The sequence below is a fragment of the Dermacentor albipictus genome, chromosome 6 (genome assembly GCF_038994185.2).
Source record: "Dermacentor albipictus isolate Rhodes 1998 colony chromosome 6, USDA_Dalb.pri_finalv2, whole genome shotgun sequence".
NCBI lineage: Eukaryota > Metazoa > Arthropoda > Arachnida > Ixodida > Ixodidae > Dermacentor > Dermacentor albipictus.
In genome coordinates this window covers 101,925,623-101,943,928 of record NC_091826.1, presented here as the reverse complement: position 1 = coordinate 101,943,928, position 18,306 = coordinate 101,925,623, and the positions used below count along the sequence as shown (strand labels likewise).

Genomic DNA, 18,306 nt, shown 5'->3' with positions numbered 1-18,306 from the left:
ACTCTCTGTAAGCCCTAAAGAAGTACTCGTGCAGATAATGTTTAAATGCGTTTGTTCATGTTAGGAAAATGTTTAAGTTAAAATTCAAGTGTTTGTGCTGAATTATCCAAAGGTGCGAATTAACAAATGGGGTCAAAATGAACGGATTCAAATGTTTTTTTATCGCTTGAAGTAAGAATAACTATACAGGTCATCATCATTGCATCGGTATTCCATAGACCTGGACAATATCATCAGTGCTGGAGACAAGTTCCTGCCGTCACTGTCATTGCCTCGGGAACCAGCAGGGCCACAGCGATGTGTGCGGCCAGGCTTATTGGTGTAAATCCATGATGTGTGACAGAATGAATGCAGACAAAGAACGGCAAAAGAGGTGACAAACGTATGACAAATGACCAAGGAGCTATCCTATTTGGGATGTGTGAGAAAGGATGCACCTGCTCTTTAACAATGACAGGTGTCGAGTGTTTGTGTTGTGTCACTGATATGAGCAAGCATCAGCGTGAAATGACGCATATGCACCTCCGTATATATGTGTGCTGTGTTTCATCAAAATTAAGATCAGTTGGAAGTCAGAGTTTGTCTTTGTTTGTTGCCTCTGTCACCATCCTTCACGCTGTCACACATCATGGATCCAGCAGGGCCGTCTGCTGAGTTTAGTGTGTTTTCAAGTTTTTTAGTAACTGCTTCGCTCTTGATGAGGTGCTCGTGGGGTACAAATTAACTGAAGTCACATGCTTTCACGTTTGAACAGAACAAGTTTTCCTTCCACAGCAATGCAGATTTCTCGTCAGGACCTCTCAGTGTGCTTGAATTTGGTAAAAAGTCTAAGTAACAGAGTTGGAATCATCAGGAGTTGACTGTATCGTACTGTAGATAAAGCAATAATAATGGGATGAACAAGCAAGCAAAACAAGGCAGTACTTTCCTGAGCTGTTTTTTTGGGGTACAGGACAAGTCATGCCGGCATGCATCCATCCGTGTGAGAAAGCAACTAAAAAGGATACACCAGTGAAACTCCACGTATGGACTGATTCATGAGCTCATGGAACAGATAACGGGACATGTTGAACAGTGCTTCAGGCAGGTATGCCGTGAAAGGTTCTTCCTGAAAAGAGACATGGATGAAGATATAAAGGCACGCAAGTGATGAAACTAACAAGTACGCTACTATATCACACCAAGAGAGAGAGAGCGTAAACATTTATTTCAAATCAACAAGATTTGAGTCCGGCGTCTTTTTAGTGGGTCTGGGCACCCGCCGCGGACGTGGTTCCGAGACCTTGTCTCGAAGTGGCTTCCTCGGCTCGCTGGACGGCCCAGAGTTGTGCTGTCAGGTCAGAGCTGAGCAGTGCGGTCATCCAGCGTGACCGGAGGCTGGCGGTGGAAGAGACGGAGGGGTCGGCACTGCCCGACTTGTTTGTTACGTTCCGACACCCCCATAACATGTGATTTAGTGTGGCAACCTCGCCACACGATGTGCATCTGTTTGTAGTGTACATATCTGGATACATGGCATGCATGAGTCTGGGGTTTCTGTAAGAATCCGTTTGTCTGAAGTGTACGGCTTGCGTCCTGTCCAACCTAGCGTGAGGGAATGGGTATATGCATCTTTGTAATTGGTAGTGTGCCGTGATGTCGTGAAAAGTGGTCATACGATCCTCCCATGCCCAGACGTTTGCAGTACCTCGCGGGGGCTCTTCCTCCGGTGCTGCTCGGTAAGGAAGCCAACTTCCCTGTTTGTTTTTTTTCTTTCAGATGGATGTAAAAGAGGATTCTTTGCTGCATGAACCTAAATTTCTAACAAGTTAACTGCGTTCGAGATGAACCTGAAAGGACCTTGGAAATCTATTTTGCTACTATCACTACTGTTATTATTCTTACTACTGTACAGCATACTCACTTACTGTTTACAGGATGTGTACAGTGAAAGCTCGTTAATTCTAACTTCAATAATTCGAATTTATGGATAATTCGAACTGTACGATTTGGTCCGGCCAAGCTCCACAGAAGTCTATGTATAAAAAAGTCCGTTAATTCGAACGCGAGAAGGTTCCCTCACGGATAATTCGAACTACGCTCGCCTGGCACACGGCCTACTGCCTACACACAAGGCTGTATTGCCTCCGAAATGGAGAGAACGGCGAGAGAAGGCAAAATCGGAAAAAAATCTAACCGACGCGGGGTCAGCCAGAAGGCAGCGGCGGCTGCCGCCTCTCCGTTCTACGTAACCTCCGAGACTTCTTGCCCGTTGCGAATCTCAGAGGTTTTGAAAATCTTGTACAGCTGCTAATGTTGTACGGAGATGGCGCGGCAAGCGCCAAAACACAGTGAATCAAGTACGTCGCGGCTGCGTTTGCAATCAAGAACCAACGAATCAGGGCCTTCGCCACCTTCACATGTTCACCGTCTTTGTCTCGGCAGTCTTCATCGGTTGTGCACCTCTGTTTTCAGCTTAGGAGGTATCGGCCGTCGCGATTCATTGTGACGGTGTTAAGCCTCGGCTAACGTTCGTTTCGGTGGACATCGGTGGTGTGGCACAGTCGGACCCAGAGCTTCGACTTGAAGATGGCGTGTGCCCGCGGCACACGCCATTACTTTCTGACACGCCAAATTTCTGACATGCCCTACTGCTTCCAAATCGCAGTGTACTGTTGCTCTCCTTCACTTTCGTTAGTTCGAACTTTCGTTAATTCGAACTGGAGCGGCTTCGCCTTGCGGTTCGAATTAACGAGCTTTTACTGTAATTACTTCAGTTCCAAAATTTGTTGCTGATTATCATTTCTAATATTTTTATAGTGTAGGTGTTTATTGTTGACACAAACTGTAATTCCTTTGTATTTATGTATGTCAATAATTTTTGTGTATGCTTGTATTGGATGCTTTAAGATGTATGTACAATCCCTAATATTTTTTCTCAAGCATTATCGAAATTATAAAATTGGGTGTGTTGTATACTCGCATCGTGTTGCCATCTAATTGCATATATATAGAGCTTTGCTCTTTGTTTTATACTTCATAGGAGCATTGACGTATCCAGGGAGGGGGGAGGGGGGGTTGGGAGTCCAACACCTCCCCTCCAAATTTTCTGACAAGCACCCCCCCCCCCTTCTCCCTTACCGATGGAACAGAAAGGATGAAAGGGAAAGATTGAATGCGAAAGCAAGGTGAGGGCTAGTGGCGGTCAGAAGGTGTGGGTGAGAGGGGGGGGGGTTTTGTCATGGGGGCGATCCCCTCTCTCATGCACAGAACATTGCGGCCCCACTCCTGGTGTGCCTCTACCTCATTCTGGATCGTGTTAACCACAACTGCTGGGGGGGGGGGGGGGGGGGATTAGTGCTAAAAATTTCATGCGCAGGTAAAACTTGAAGGCATTGTTGCTCCCCACGAGGCCTTCGTGTTGTCGAAGAGCTTCTAATTTCTGGTAGCTCACCGAATTGTAGATCACACTGCGTAGAAGAAAAACATTCCGAAAATATTGCGACATGCTTGTCTAGGAAACACATAATAAACACCCCACCCCCCATTTTTTTTTCTTTTCTTTCCCTCGTCTACGATTTTCATTAAGTTAATAAATTTGAGAAGAGCTTGCTGTTAGGCCAGTTTGTACACGCTGTTAAGAATGAGAGCAGGACAGAAAATGAGGCAAGATAGGAAGACCTACAGAATGCTGATTTGCGTACAGCAAAATATATCAAGGAAGGGGGTGCTGGGCCAGTGAAGCTAGAAAACCACCACAACAAACAGGTGGGTAGGCAGGTAGGTGAATGGCCTTGAAGTCAAGGCAGAAACAAAAAAGCCTCTAACCCTACAGCTAGAATAGAACTGGTGGAACTTTCGAAGTTAATCAACAAGCGTAAGACAGCTGACATAAGGAAGTATAATATGGATAGAATTGAACATGCTCTCAGGAACGGAGGAAGCCTAAAAGCAGTGAAGAAGAAACTAGGAATTGGCAAGAATCAGATGTATGCGTTAAGAGACAAAGCCGGCAATATTATTACTAATATGGATGAGATAGTTCAAGTGGCTGAGGAGTTCTATAGAGATTTATACAGTACGAGTGGCACCCACAACGATAATGGAAGAGAGAATAGTCTAGAGGAATTCGAAATTCCACAGGTAACGCCGGAAGAAGTAAAGAAAGCTTTGGGAGCTATTCAAAGGGGGAAGGCAGCTGGGGAGGATCAGGTAACAGCAGATTTGTTGAAGGATGGTGGGCAGATTGTTCTAGAGAAACTGGCCACCCTGTATATGCAATGCCTCATGACCTCGAGCATACTGGAATCTTGGAAGAACGCTAACATAATCCTAATCCATAAGAAAGGGGACGCCAAAGACTCGAAAAATTATAGACCGATCAGCTTACTGTCAGTTGCCTACAAACTATTTACTAAGGTAATCGCAAATAGAATCAGGAACACCTTAGACTCCTGTCAAGCAAAGGACCAGGCAGGATTCCGTAAAGGCTACTCAACAATAGACCATATTCACACTATCAATCAGGTGATAGAGAAATGTGCGGAATATAACCAACCCTTATATATAGCTTTCATTGATTACGAGAAAGCGTTTGATTCTGTCTAAACCTCATCAGTCATGGAGGCATTACGGAATCAGGGTATAGACGAGCCGTATGTAAAAGTACTGAAAGATATCTATAGCGGCTCCACAGCCACCGTAGTCCTCCATAAAGAAAGCAACAAAATCCCAATAAAGAGAGGCGTCAGGCAGGGAGATACGATCTCTCCAATGCTATTCACAGCGTGTTTACAGGAGGTATTCAGAGACCTGGACTGGGAAGAATTGGGGATAAAAATTAATGGAGAATACCTTAGTAACTTGCGATTTGCTGATGATATTGCCTTGCTTAGTAACTCAGGGGACCAATTGCAATGCATGCTCATTGACCTGGAGAGGGAAAGCAGAAGAGCGGGTCTAAAAATTAATCTGCAGAAAACTAATGTAATGTTTAACAGTCTCGGAAGAGAACAGCAATTTACAATAGGCAGCGAGGCACTGGAAGTGGTAAGGGAATACATCTACTAAGGGCAGGTAGTGACGGCGGATCCGGATCATGAGACGGAAATAATCAGAAGAATAAGAATGGGCTGGGTTGCGTTTGGCAAGCATTCTCAGATCATGAACAGCAGGTTGCCATTATCCCTCAAGAGGAAAGTGTATAATAGCTGTGTCTTACCAGTACTCACCTACGGGGCAGAAACCTGGAGGCTTACGAAAAGGGTGCTACTTAAATTGAGGACAAGGCAAAGAGCTATGGAAAGAAGAATGATAGGTGTAACGTTAAGGGATAAGAAAAGAGCAGATCAGTTGAGGGAAGAAACGCGAGTTAATGACATCTTAGTTGAAATCAAGAAAAAGAAATGGGCTTGGGCAGGACATGTAATGAGGAGGGAAGATGACCAATGGTCATTAAGGGTTACGGACTGGATTCCAAGGGAAGGGAAGCGTAGCAGGGGGCAGCAGAAAGTTAGGTGGGCGGATGAGATTAAGAAGTTTGCAGGGATGACATGGCCACAATTAGTACATGACCGGGGTTGTTGGAGAAGTGTGGGAGAGGCCTTTGCCCTGCAGTGGGCGTAACCAGGCTGATGATGATGATGCTGAGGGGCCACCACGCTAATTAACAACCTGGTGAATGGCAACAATGACTAACAGAAAAAGATATTAAGAAGGGGAGTGGGGTGATAGATACAAGGAGGGTGGTGGGGACACATGCATAAAAGGCGTCATGAATGAAGTTGGCGGATAATTATGGACATCGTCACTGCCCGATGCTCAACATCAGACGGCTGTGGCTAGTCGTCTAGCTGAGGCTTACCTACCCCATTGTAACACGTGCTGCTTGCTGTGGACAGCGCATCCTAATTAAACATTTCAGCAATATTCAGAATAGATGGGTGTCACCAGACACGACACTTTAAAATCTCTCGGAGCTACTGGCCCTTATTTTACTGTGAGCTATGGATGTCGTAATTTCCACAGAAGTTTCTAAACTGGAAGCAGCCCTACTTCACACTGTCTGCCTCATCAGTTCCCAAGTGTGATCTAACAACAATATGCGTCACGTGATGACTATGTACAACACCATAATCACAAGTTACTTCCAAACATCTCTTCAAACAAGTAGGACAGCAAGTCATCAAAAGTGAGTGAAACTTGCAACATATCATACTATCAAAGTTCTAACGCAAAGCTTCGTTCCAGTACTTTTAAATCTAGAGTAATATAGCATGCTCACAACACCGAAAGCGTGATTGAGTGATAGGCGACTTGCAAAATAATGCCTGCTCTCTTCTGTACGTAGCCCTGGCCGTACCACTCGCTAGAAGATCTGGCTCGAAAACAACGCTTATCTCCACTGTAACCTGGGCTGCAACAAGTCTGGCTTGCAAAAGAGGCACACAATAGTGCGCTGTCTTGTTTTTGTTTGGCCCCGTTTTTAGCGCTTTTCATTTTTCCAAGTGATGTACCAGCTAAGTCATCGACATACATTATATAAATGCATCAATAATTCGTAAACAAAATTTTTCAATATATCATTGTTAAAAATGGCATAAGGATGATATAATAATTTGATGTGAAGTGGCTTGTAAAAAGTTAAGCTAAGTGTTCTTTCGGCAACGCAAGGACGTGCATCCTCGTTGCTAAAGCATTCTTGTTCAGGGAGTGCTACAGTTTGTTTTTGTTTGGTGTACGACCTCCAAACGTGTAGATGCTGGCCCTGATCGGCTACTGAGAGCCCAACATGCCGCAGCCACTCCGCTCGCATGTTGCTTTGCAGAGGGGCACGATGTCGCAGCTTGGCATGTCAGTGATTGCTAGATTTACAGCCCACAATGTAACAAGGGCAATCCATGGCACTTGCGAAAAGGAAGCTCGAGACCAACACTGACCGTGCAGGTCATGTGAACAGAGAGAATGTTGTAACACAAGCAGACGACACTTGTGTGCCAGAAGTGTTTGAGTGTAGTGACAAATTGTCAGTATGTAGTCTGTTTATGTTACATTTTTATAGAAACAGATTAACCAACATTCCAGCTATTATAAACAAAATTTTTTCACGATAAAGCTGGAAAAATTATTGATGACGCGATCTGGTAGCCAACCAGATAGCTCGCCCAAGGGATGTCAACTGGGCTAGCTATGTCAGTTGGAAGGGGGCAGCTGAAAACTCGAGAGAAGCGCCGCTGCAATTGGTAGTGATGCACATTTTTAAACCTTACGTCAAAAAACAAGCTTCACATGGAGTGCTTAAATGCATCATTTAATGACTAGAAGGGCCTAACCTAACGACTCAGTACATTTGTACAAAATTGTCAAAATTTTTTCAGCGTCCCTGTAAGAAACACCGGAAACTAACCTTATCAGAAAATTCAACTTAGCAGAGCTCACCTTAAAGAGTCTGCTGCAGTCACAAATTCTCTATTCTTGTCTGAGTCACAGCAAATATGACTTACGTCCCCAATAGATGCAGCCTAATTATGTATTAAAGGGGTACTGAAACACTTTTTGGGTGGAGTTAGAAAATTTTCCAATCTGTACACAATGCTGCCATCAACATACAAGACAATTATTGTTCTGCTGCCTGCTGCAGGAATCGTACAATCTTACATAAGGGATCACTTGCTCCCTCCTGTAGCTTCATAAACATGAAACCTTTTCTGTCTAATATTTGTTTTATATTAGGTTCTTCTCAAACATTTTTTTCGAGGAATATCATCAGTGAAAGGAATTGCCGATGTTTCAACACGATGCTCAGTTTCAAGAAAAGCCATTTGAGGGACTCTCAATTTTCTGGCCTAAGCCACTAGGCCTTTGTGGGATGAAATTGGTTATCTGTACAGAAGCCTTGTTGCAAAAGTAGATTATCAAGTAAATTATAAGCACTCTGTTAACAACTGCTACGTATACAAAATAAGGCACGAGTCATAAACAGAGGCCAGTTCATGAGATTAAATTCTGAAGTGAATTAGATAAGCATGCCTATATAAGCTCAATATTGGAAGACGGCAAAAGTAAAACTTAAAAATGCTGCTCACAATATAGCGGTGAACATTGTGGTAAATGTAGTAGACGTCAGCTAGATCCTGAAGCTTGGCTGAACGGCTTATCAGTGCTTCTCTGCTAGCAGCATCACCTGCAAATGTCATATGTTTGACTATAGCACCATTATTTCTGGCACCTTCTAAAGGTACATATCCACAGTAAGGATCCACTGGTTTCAGCAATCATTAGTTCATGTAATTTGTACCACTCATAGCAAGGCACAGAGAAAGCTTTTGTAAGGACGATGCACACCATTTTCAAAATACACACACAGAAAAGTTACATCTATGAATATAGCACTGACTTATGGCACCTCAACAGGATAATAAAAGATGAAGTTGAATATCGCAGAATTCTAGGAAACATGCTTAAGGAAAGCATGACGTGACAGCTTGACAGAGACTCATTCGTTCTACTGAAAACTAAACAAATACTTTCCAACCACTTAGCTTAGAATGCAACCCCACAAAGTTCATATCTCACAGTTTATGCCCTTGTATTTCAGCTTTCTGGTGTGTTTTTCATAAGAGGCATAAAATAAGCAGTGCCCGTCACCCGTCAGACACCCAATAACAATAACAGACACCCGTCAGCAGTTTAAAGCTATGACTTGCATATGTAATTGTACTTACTTGTGTAACAGCCCTCATTCTTTCATTAAGGGCATTTCTCCAAAAATATAAGCTTCCATCCCAATGACACACTGAACCATCCAGAGAAAGAAACTGTTCTTAAAAAGACACAAGTCCCTTTTCTTCCAGGTGAGTATTAAATAAATACTTCTATATGTCAAACTTTCTTCAAATTGGCATCCTTACAGTGGGACTTACAATTGGCATCCTTACAAAATCAAGAGTCTGACACAAGTGCTATCTCTCAGCCAAAGGTTTTTTGAATGTGCATCGGCATTTAATATGGTGAAACACACCGATGCGTGAGCATAAGAGGCACGCAAGTTACACCACATATACAGTGAAAGCTCGTTAATTCGAACTTCATTAATTCGAATTTATGGATAATTCGAACTGTATGATTTGGTCCGGCCAAGCTCCACAGAAGTCTATGTATAAAAAAGTCTGTTAATTCGAACGCGAGAAGGTTCCCTCACGGATAATTCGAACTACGCTCGCCTGGCACACGGCCAGAGAAGCGCGCCTACTGCCTACACACAAGGCTGTATTGCCTCCAAAACGGAGAGAACGGCGAGAGAAGGCAAAATAGGAAAAAAATCTAATCGACGCGGGGTCAGCCAGAAGGCAGCGGCGGCTGCCGCCTCCCCGTTCTACGTAACCTCCGAGACTTCTTGCCCGTTGCGAATCTTGGAGGCTTTGCAAATCTTGTACAGCTGCTAATGTTGTGCGGAGATGGCACGGCAAGCTCCAAAACACAGCGAATCAAGTACGTCGCAGCTGCGCTTGCAATCAAGAACCAACGAATCAGGGCCTTCGCTACCTTGACATGTTCAGCGTCTTTGTCTCAGCAGTCTTCATCGGTCGTGCACCTCTGTTTTCAGCTTAGGAGGTATCGGCCGTCGCGATTCATTGTGACGGTGTTAAGCCTCAGCTAACGTTCGTTTCGGTGGACATCGGTGGTGTGGCACAGTCGGACCCAGAGCTTCGACTTGAAGATGGCGTGTGCCCGCGGCACACGCCATTACTTTCTGACACGCCAAATTTCTGACATGCCCCACTGCTTCCAAATCGCAGTGTACTGCTGCCCTGCTTCACTTTCGTTAGTTCGAACTTTCGTTAATTCGAACTGAAGCGGCTTCCCCTTGCGGTTCGAATTAACGAGCTTTTACTGTATATATGTTTGGCATATATGTACGGTATATATGTATGTGTCTTTTGTGAAAATAAAGCAGTTGTGAGTGGCGCTCTGTCCCGTTGTCTTCTCTCGGGTGCTGTGTGTTAATTTTTGGCGCCTTAAGAATAGGTATAATGAAACAATACCAACTTTCCCACCAAGTTCTCTTACACCACACATGAGATTGCAAAGGATTGTATACTAAAAAGCATGCAGATTCACACTTGCCATCTATTGTTTTAACAAGAGATTTTGCCTTCATGGAATATTTATAACTGCCACGTCTGTCAAACAATCTCTGCCTTTCTAGCATCTGCTAGCATCTTTGGTAGTTTCCTTATTTTTATCACTTTCTTTTTCGTGCTGTACGGTGTTCACTAGCAGATGTATTGTTCTTTTTTCGACTGTATTACTTTTTTATACCCTGTTGCAGTGAGTGGCCAGTAACAGCAATAACAAAGACGAGGCATCATGCCAGCCAGTGACGTAAGGCGACAACAATGAAAAAATAAAAGAATCATTACCAAATATGGCGTTTGCTGTCAACAAACCTTCAGTTGCAAGACAGTGGTCACATTGTCTCTGCGTGTTTTGTCCACGTAATTTTTGTGCTTTGACAAGAAACACCATAATTGATGCGAACAATGCAGACAATGCGAATTCACCTAGTTCTTCCTTCTTGAGCCACACTGCAGACGGGCAGTATGGGTTATTTTTCACAAGCTTTTAATATGGGGAGTGAGAATCTAAATGACTACTTACTCTCCCTGCTTGCAGACTCTAGGATCTGCCTAGAGAGTAGCCAGTAGTAGTAGCCAGCATCACGAAATCGGCACTCGTCAACGGCGTACTGAGTCAGGCGCTCCAGTACGTTTAGTGCCTCGTCCTGTCGACCAGCCTCATAGAATGCTGTGAATAAACAACGTGTTAGGCCCCGGAAATGTGGTGTTGGCAGCCGGAGAGAAGGAACGGGCTTACCTTTTTGTGCGTCAACGAAACGGTCATTCTCTGCCAGCCAGTTTGCATAGTCACCACAAATCTTGGCACGAAGCTCAGCATTCTGCCCTACAGCTGCGAATGCCTGTGAAAAAATGTGGCCACAACACAAGGTGCACTTAAATATTGAGGTGAGATCTGCAAGAACAGATATCAGAATCACTACATTTTAGCATGTACAGCTGCTGCAGATGTAAGGCATGCAAATAGCTCCATACAACAATGTCGATTTCTTTTCATAACTTCAGCTGAGCTTAACTGTAAAACAAAGCTTCAGCTACATCTTCTTTGGCATGTTTATTCAGTGCCGCTTTACTGCTGCTTGATATTGAAATGCAGTATGGCTTTATGGCAATGAAGAACACATTTGTAGCAAATTTTGCATACTGATAGGGCTTCATGGCAACAAAAGCTCTGTCTTCAGATGCAGCTAACCATGAAAATTCAGGATTTATTGTCCTGAAGCTGCAGTCAAAGGCAATATTTGTGCATAACCGTTGTTTACAATTTTAAATTTTAAATGCTCATACCTAGGGGCAAGTGCTTGAATTTCTACAGCAGATTAACTGTGAGATAATATGATAAGCTGAAAGGAAACATGTGATGTGAATTATGCACAAACATAGGCAACAACTATATAAAAGACTGAAGGGAGAGAATGCATGTAGCTCAGGCTATACAGTCGACTCCCGATAATTCGAAGCCGCTTAATTGGAATTTTCGGTTAATTAGAAGTGAAGTGCTGGTCCCGTCAGTTTTGCATGTAATCCTATAGAAGAAATCGCTCGATAATTCGAAGTCCTCATCCAGTAATATTGTTTAATTGGAAGTTAATTTTCAGCCGGGATCCTCGAGGTGACCGTCATTCTTTGGTAGAATGCGCAATTTTTCAAGTGCTGCAACAGTTCTGTGCTCCGCGTTGGTGTCATCGCCACCGCAGCCGCCCACAACGCCATCCTTCTTGGAGCGGCGCGATTATTCATTGCTACGGCAGCCGTGGCCTCCGCGATCAACTCCGGCGGGAGGCGAAGCGGCCACGCGCGACTGCTGCGCATGGCTGGAGCCGATCGCCGAGGCCACGCGGGTGCCATAGGTGCACGCAGCACTGCATACTGGCAGTGGCGAGATTGTGCGAGATTAGTCTTGCAGCGTGCGCAGCGTATGTCGAGGCGTGTGTTGGTCGAGCGCCTTTGTGCGGGAAGCTCGTAGGCTAGGTTGTTCCACAGGTGATTCGGAATTGACTGTACCTAGTTGTGCAGTTTATAGCCATGGCAAACCGTGGCTCTTATCGCACGCTCGACCTGGCAACGAAAGTCGAGGTTTTGAAGGAAGTTGAGAAGGGAGGTGCCGCCAAACAAGACATTGCACGGAAATACGGGATAAAGCCGAACACGCTCTCAAACTACATCAAGAACAAGCGCACAATAATGGATGCATTTGAGAACGACAAGTTCAAGACTTCTCGGAAGCGAATGCGCACCGGCGCTTACCCAGAGTTGGAGAAGGCTCTGCTGGTTTGGATTAGGGAGGCCAGGAGCAACAAACTTCCTCTCAGCAAAGACATCGTTGCAATGAAAGCCCGAACGCTTGCTAATTGTGTTGCGGATGTTGGGGATCGATGACTTCGTTTCGTCAGATGGATGGCTGACGCGCTTTAAAGATCGCCATGACCTGGTTTTTAAGAGCGTGTATGGTGAAAAGGCATCCGTTAACCAGGAAACATGCGCCACGTGGAAGGACGGAAAGCTGCGTGAATATCTCGACGAATACAGACCGGAAGACATCTTCAATGCAGATGAGACTGCACTCTTCTGTCGGCTTCTACCAGAGAAGACCCTGACATTCAAGGACGATGACTGTGCTGGGGGCAAACGCAGCAAGGAGAGAGTGTCGGTGCTGATCGCGGCAAACATGACTGGCACGAACGATGTCGGTTGCTTGTGATCGGGAAAGCCGCGAAGCCGAGATGTTTTCAAGGCGTGAAGACGCTGCTTGCGGACTATGAGGCGAACAAAAAAGCGTGGATGACGGCCGAAATCTTCAAGAGCTAGATAAGCAAATTGGACCGCAAGTTTGCTGCTTCGAACCGCAAGGTGTTGTTCCTTGTCGATCACTGCAGTGCTCACGTGAATGTGCCAGCCTTGAGTGCAATACGCCTCGCATTTTTGCCTGCAAACACAACGGCTGTTTTGCAGCCAATGGACCAAGGCATCATCAAGAATGTTAAAGTCCTGTACAGGCGGCACCTCCTCGAGCGCATGATTTTGTGTATAGATAGCTCCACAAAGTACGAGGCGAGCCTGCTTAGTGCCATCCACATGTTGGCGCGAGCATGGGATCGTGTGAAGCAAGAAACAATCGCAAATTGCTTCAGGACTTGCGGTTTTGTGGCACCTTCTTCGGAGGATGCCTCTGAAATTTCAGCGGAAGAAGCGTCAACAAGCGAGCTTGACGGCACTGATTTTGGTGATGCTCTCGGGGACGTCAATTTTGAAGATTACGTCGCCGTAGGCAAGGCGGTCGAAACGTCCAGTGCCCTGACGGATAGCGAAATTGTAGAGATTATTCGGCCCCAGGAAGCGACCCAGGAAAGCGACGATGACGTTGAAGGCGAGCCGCTACCTAAGGCTGCCGATGTAGCTGCGGGCCTTGCTCTCGCGGAGCGCTTTGCCGCTGAAGGTAACGCGGAAGAAGCGTTCCGCCACATCTACAGCCTGCAGAATTTGCTTTCAGCAGCGCGATTCGGCAAGAAGAAGCAAAGCAAGATGACCGACTATTTTTCTTAGAGAAAATACTCAATTTCGCCCCAAATAAAGTGCCGTTTTTTGTGTTTTGTGCTTAATTGGAAGTTCGTTTAATTCGAAGTTTTTTGCAGTCCCCGTGAACTTCGTATTAACGGGAGTCGACTGTACTATGGTCTTAACCCTCTTAAGTGTCAGAGCCACACATACATGGCAGTGGAAACAAATACCAAATGGTCAAAGTCAGACATGTACGCTGGCGACCAAACGTTTGAAAGAATGCTTCTTTTTGAAAGAAAGCAGTGCGTAGTGTCACTCTGGAAGTGCTGCAACCTCCCGTGAGTTATAGTAAGTGTTTTTAATGTGCTGCAGCTTTTTGGCTACCACCAAAGTTGGCGTTTTTTCATTTCGCCTATGTTACTGCCGCACGCTCACACCCGCGCTTGTGCACCTTATAATTGGCATACTCACGCATTCCATTTCCATTCACAACAGTTGTACAACCTTCAGAAAGCCAGCAAACTACCTAGCCAATGGAAGCGAGTGAACAGGATGACCACTGAATGTTCATGTTCGCCATTTTTGCGCAACATTGTACAGTGGCTCAGTTTTTTTTAGTTTTTTTGTGCTTACACAGTTAAATGACACCTCTGCTCGTTTCAAATGTTGTTTGTAGGCGGACAACAGTTTCTTTTCGTAGAGTTGAGCAACCCATCCTAAGACTAGTTTTGAATTTACGTGGCAGGCTCGAAAATATCATGTGACTAGCATGCTGACCCCCTCCCCCCTTCCCCCACTGCAGGTGCATCTACACAGACCGCAGATGAACATGGATGAAAGAAAGCGGGGGTTGTCGCACAAACTTGCTGTGGGCCTCTCAAGTAGAGAACTCTAGAATTCTTTACCGTCAGCACCGACCGCGGTCGATCCATGCAGAGCCAATGACTGCGCAGAGCGGTGCCGAGTGCCACGATGTACATCGACAGTACAGGAGCCTACACTCTGGATTACTGACACAGCTACAAAAGGCACTTGAGAATGAAGACTGATTGATTCATGAGATTTAATGTCTAGCAGATGAGAGATGCCATAGTGGGGGGGGGGGGGGGTTCTGAATTAATTTCTACTGCCTGGGGTTCTTTATTGTGCACACAAATCTAAGTAATCGCATTTCGCCTCCTCTGAAATGCAGGCAACACCACGACTGTGATTTGAGCCTGCTACCTTGTGACTAGCAGCAAAACACCATAGCCACTGTGCCACCATGGCGGATGATTACAAAGACTGGATATTTTATTGAAAAGACAAATGCTATGAAATGTGACAGCATGCGCGCGATTGTTATTGCAAGAAACATAACTCATTATGCAAAGGCTAACTATGTGAACTTTATGCTACTATGGTATAGTTAATAGTACTGATTTCGATATAAGCCAAGCAGTAGACCAGCAATAGAAGAGACGAATATTCGTAGCTAATCGGACCTAAAGGTGGCCGCTTTGGTGCAAAGTAGTCAGACTCAGAAACCTGGGTTCGGAGTGCCTCAGTGCTGCCATGAGAGCCAAGATTAGCAAGTCGACTGTACTATGGTCTTAACCCTCTTAAGTGTCAGAGCCACACATACATGGCAGTGGAAACAAATACCAAATGGTCAAAGTCAGACATGTACGCTGGCGATGTACGTTGGATAACGATGAATGGAATCGTGCACTAAATTGGCCCAGACAGAGGCATTTCAATTGTGACGAGCTGTTGTGTTAATATTTAGACAGAGCCCTTTTCTGCTGCACCCACCTCGTCCCACTGGCCTGCATCAACGTGGAGCTTTACCAAGCTTTCGGTATCACCAATTCTTCGGAAAGCGTCGGCAGCGGCCATATGCTGCTTCTGGTCCACCAGCAACCGAGCACACGTGGCAAGAGCCTCCTTCTCGCGTTTGTCCAGCCTCTGGGATAGATCAACGAGTCTGCGCAGAAGAAATGCATGAATAAATGTACAGACATGTGCTTACTGGTAATACATTCACAGTACACAGATCAAGGTGACACATTTTCAGGAGGAGGCCCAAATGTAATACGTGTAGGAAGGCCTCCTGTCAGGATTAGGTAAAGCAGATTTGCTGTAACCACAGAACCAAACTGAGGTCAGCAAAACAGCATATACAGTTAAAAAGTACATAGGCAAGAGCGTCAACCGTAAATAACACAGATATTTCAAGAAACTGATAATTATACTCACTAAAGCGATGAAAGCGCAAGTACGTTTTCAAGGACAATCTAAAGCTACTTAATGGTGACATATTTAAATGGAACTCTAGATTGTTCCACATGAAGAATGCAGCTAAAACAGGAGCTTTGTTTCTTGTACTCTAGTGTTCAGGCAGGAAAAAGTTATTTGAGTTAATATTCTCTGTAATAAGCACAGAGCAACACAAACAAGGACGTTAAAGGGAATAGAACAAGCACTAACTCTTTAAAGGGCCCCTCACCAGGTCTCGCCATTTTAAGCTGACAAGTGCTGTGCATACAAGGCTTGCTAGCTATTGTGCCTGCTAAGCGTTGCATCCCTGCGCGCTGCAGAAAGAGCTAACATTTCAGACCAAAAGCCATTTGCCCTTCTCACGGGCGCCGTGCTCCCAGCTGGAGAGTTGACGTATATCACACAAGTGCACCTAGTTACATGGCAGTGCTATGATGCTATTGTGATGTTGTTATTGTGATGTTGATGATGTGATGTTGTTAATGTGACTTTCAGAATTATTCAAGGCAACAGCAGTTATTTCTTTGATCTGTTGCTTAAATGGACAAATGAAAGTTTAGAGAAATAATAAAACGTACAAACCGAGTGTCTGCATGTCTTTGTTTTACTTCATACTCTAGCAAGGGAGAAAGATACCTTCGTTTCGTTTGCTTGTTCCCGTGTCGTGCAGTTGCGTGCGCAGAGAGCGAAACTATGTCATTTCCTATAAAATTCTGATGAGCGATCAGGCTCTATGATCCGCTTGTGTCTGCCTCCGTATTTCTGTAGTCCTAACTGATACTGCTAGTCAGGGATTCTCGTGCCCAGTGCGCAAGAAGATGAGATGAACGCAACAGCTCATGCGAGAGACCGTCAGCGGAAGTGCACTGCACAGGAAAAAGGCGGAAAAAAAAAATGAAGGCAGGATCTGTGACGTATGCATTACGTGGCAATCTTTCGGCTCCGGTATGTGAGAACACAAGGAAGAAATTTCGCTTGCAGAGACTAGATGGGTGCAAGTGGACAGAGTTATGCTGGCGGTGACACTCGTCCCTTGAAATCATGGCTTCGTGGCATTGAATTTTTTTAATCTTGACTATTAATAATGAACCAATATGAAAAATTATTGCAGTAGAATGCTCCTCAGAGGGCACGTAACAGTTTCCACCATATAACTGAAATTTACTGCGGGGCCTGGTGAGGGGCCCTTAAGTCTGGCCATTTTGAGCTGACAAGCACCGCGCATACAATGCACACTAATGATCATGTCTGCTAAGTATTACACCGCCACGTACCGCGCTAAGCACTGAAATTTCGAACTGGACGCTATTTTCTCTTTTCCTCGCGGGTGCCGTGCTCCTAGCCGGAGAGTCGACATACATTGCACAAGTCCACCTACATAAATTGCACTGCTGTGATGTCGCTCAGGAAGACATGTGAGTTCGAGAATTATTCAAGGCAACATCTATTATTTGTGTGATATGTTGCTTCAATAGATGAATTAAATTTTAGAGAAATGATAAAACACACAAACCGAATGTCTGCGTGTTCTTGTTTTACTTCGCGCTGCACCAAGAAAGATGTACTTCCATTTTCACCTGCTTGTCCCCGTGTTGTGCAGTCGCACATGCGGATAACAAAAGCATGTCATTTTCTACTGTGATCATGCTCTATGAACCGCTTGTGTCTGCCTCAGTATTCGGGTGACACTGACTTATACCGCTAGTCAGGTGTTCTTGTGCAGAGCGTGCAAATTTGCGTACTGTGCAGAACGACACAAACGCAACAGCTAGCGCACGATGCCGTCAGTGGAAGTGCACCGCGCAGCAAAAAAGCAAGGAAAAAAAGAAATGAAGGCGGGGCCCGTGACATGTGCATCACGCGATCCTTGAGCTCCTGTATAGGATAACGCAAGGAAGGAATTTCGCTTGCAGAGGCTACACGGGGCAAGTGGAGAGGTTGGTCTATTGGCAGCGACCCTCGCCTCCTAAAATCACTTGTTCACGGCACTGAAACATTCCTATCTCGGCTATTATTGAGCCAATCTTAAAGATTCTTGCAGCAGAACACTCCCTTGAGGGCACTTAACAACATCCAGCATATAACCGAAATTTGCTACGGGGCCTGGTGAGGGGCCTTTAGAGAGACCCTCAAACACATTTCAAGCCTCCATCTTTCTGTTGCAGGTTTTGTAGATGGATGGTTGGACGTGCTTTTTGCGTAGGTCAAAGCACCAACATCAAAATATTAATATTTTAATCACACGGACTGCATCAATACCAATGGTATGACCATCCACTGGCGCGCGCCAGAAGCACCTGTGCCGGAATTGATGCCCCGTCTCGCTCATCAGTGATTGGTCCGAGAAAAGTTACAGATAACCACTGCACTGCAGCAAGAAAGTTATAAATTAAGATTTGTTTTTATTTTTGTTTGCTGCACTTTTTATATGAAT

At 45.0% G+C, this 18,306-nt stretch overlaps 1 protein-coding gene across 3 annotated transcripts in view; it reads right to left on the bottom strand.

The window, feature by feature from the left end:
- Oseg1 (intraflagellar transport protein Oseg1) overlaps positions 1 to 18,306 on the bottom strand; it is an 88,556-nt gene that overhangs the window by 17,814 nt on the left and 52,436 nt on the right. For all 3 annotated transcript variants that reach the window (XM_065446230.1, XM_065446231.2, XM_065446232.2), the window contains exons 17-21: positions 15,408 to 15,579; positions 10,855 to 10,957; positions 10,639 to 10,785; positions 8,064 to 8,161; positions 1,008 to 1,108 (exon numbers count right to left, since the gene is read on the bottom strand). In XM_065446230.1, coding sequence (XP_065302302.1) covers positions 1,008 to 1,108; positions 8,064 to 8,161; positions 10,639 to 10,785; positions 10,855 to 10,957; positions 15,408 to 15,579 — 621 coding nt within the window. The remainder of the gene's footprint in view (positions 1 to 1,007; positions 1,109 to 8,063; positions 8,162 to 10,638; positions 10,786 to 10,854; positions 10,958 to 15,407; positions 15,580 to 18,306) is intronic.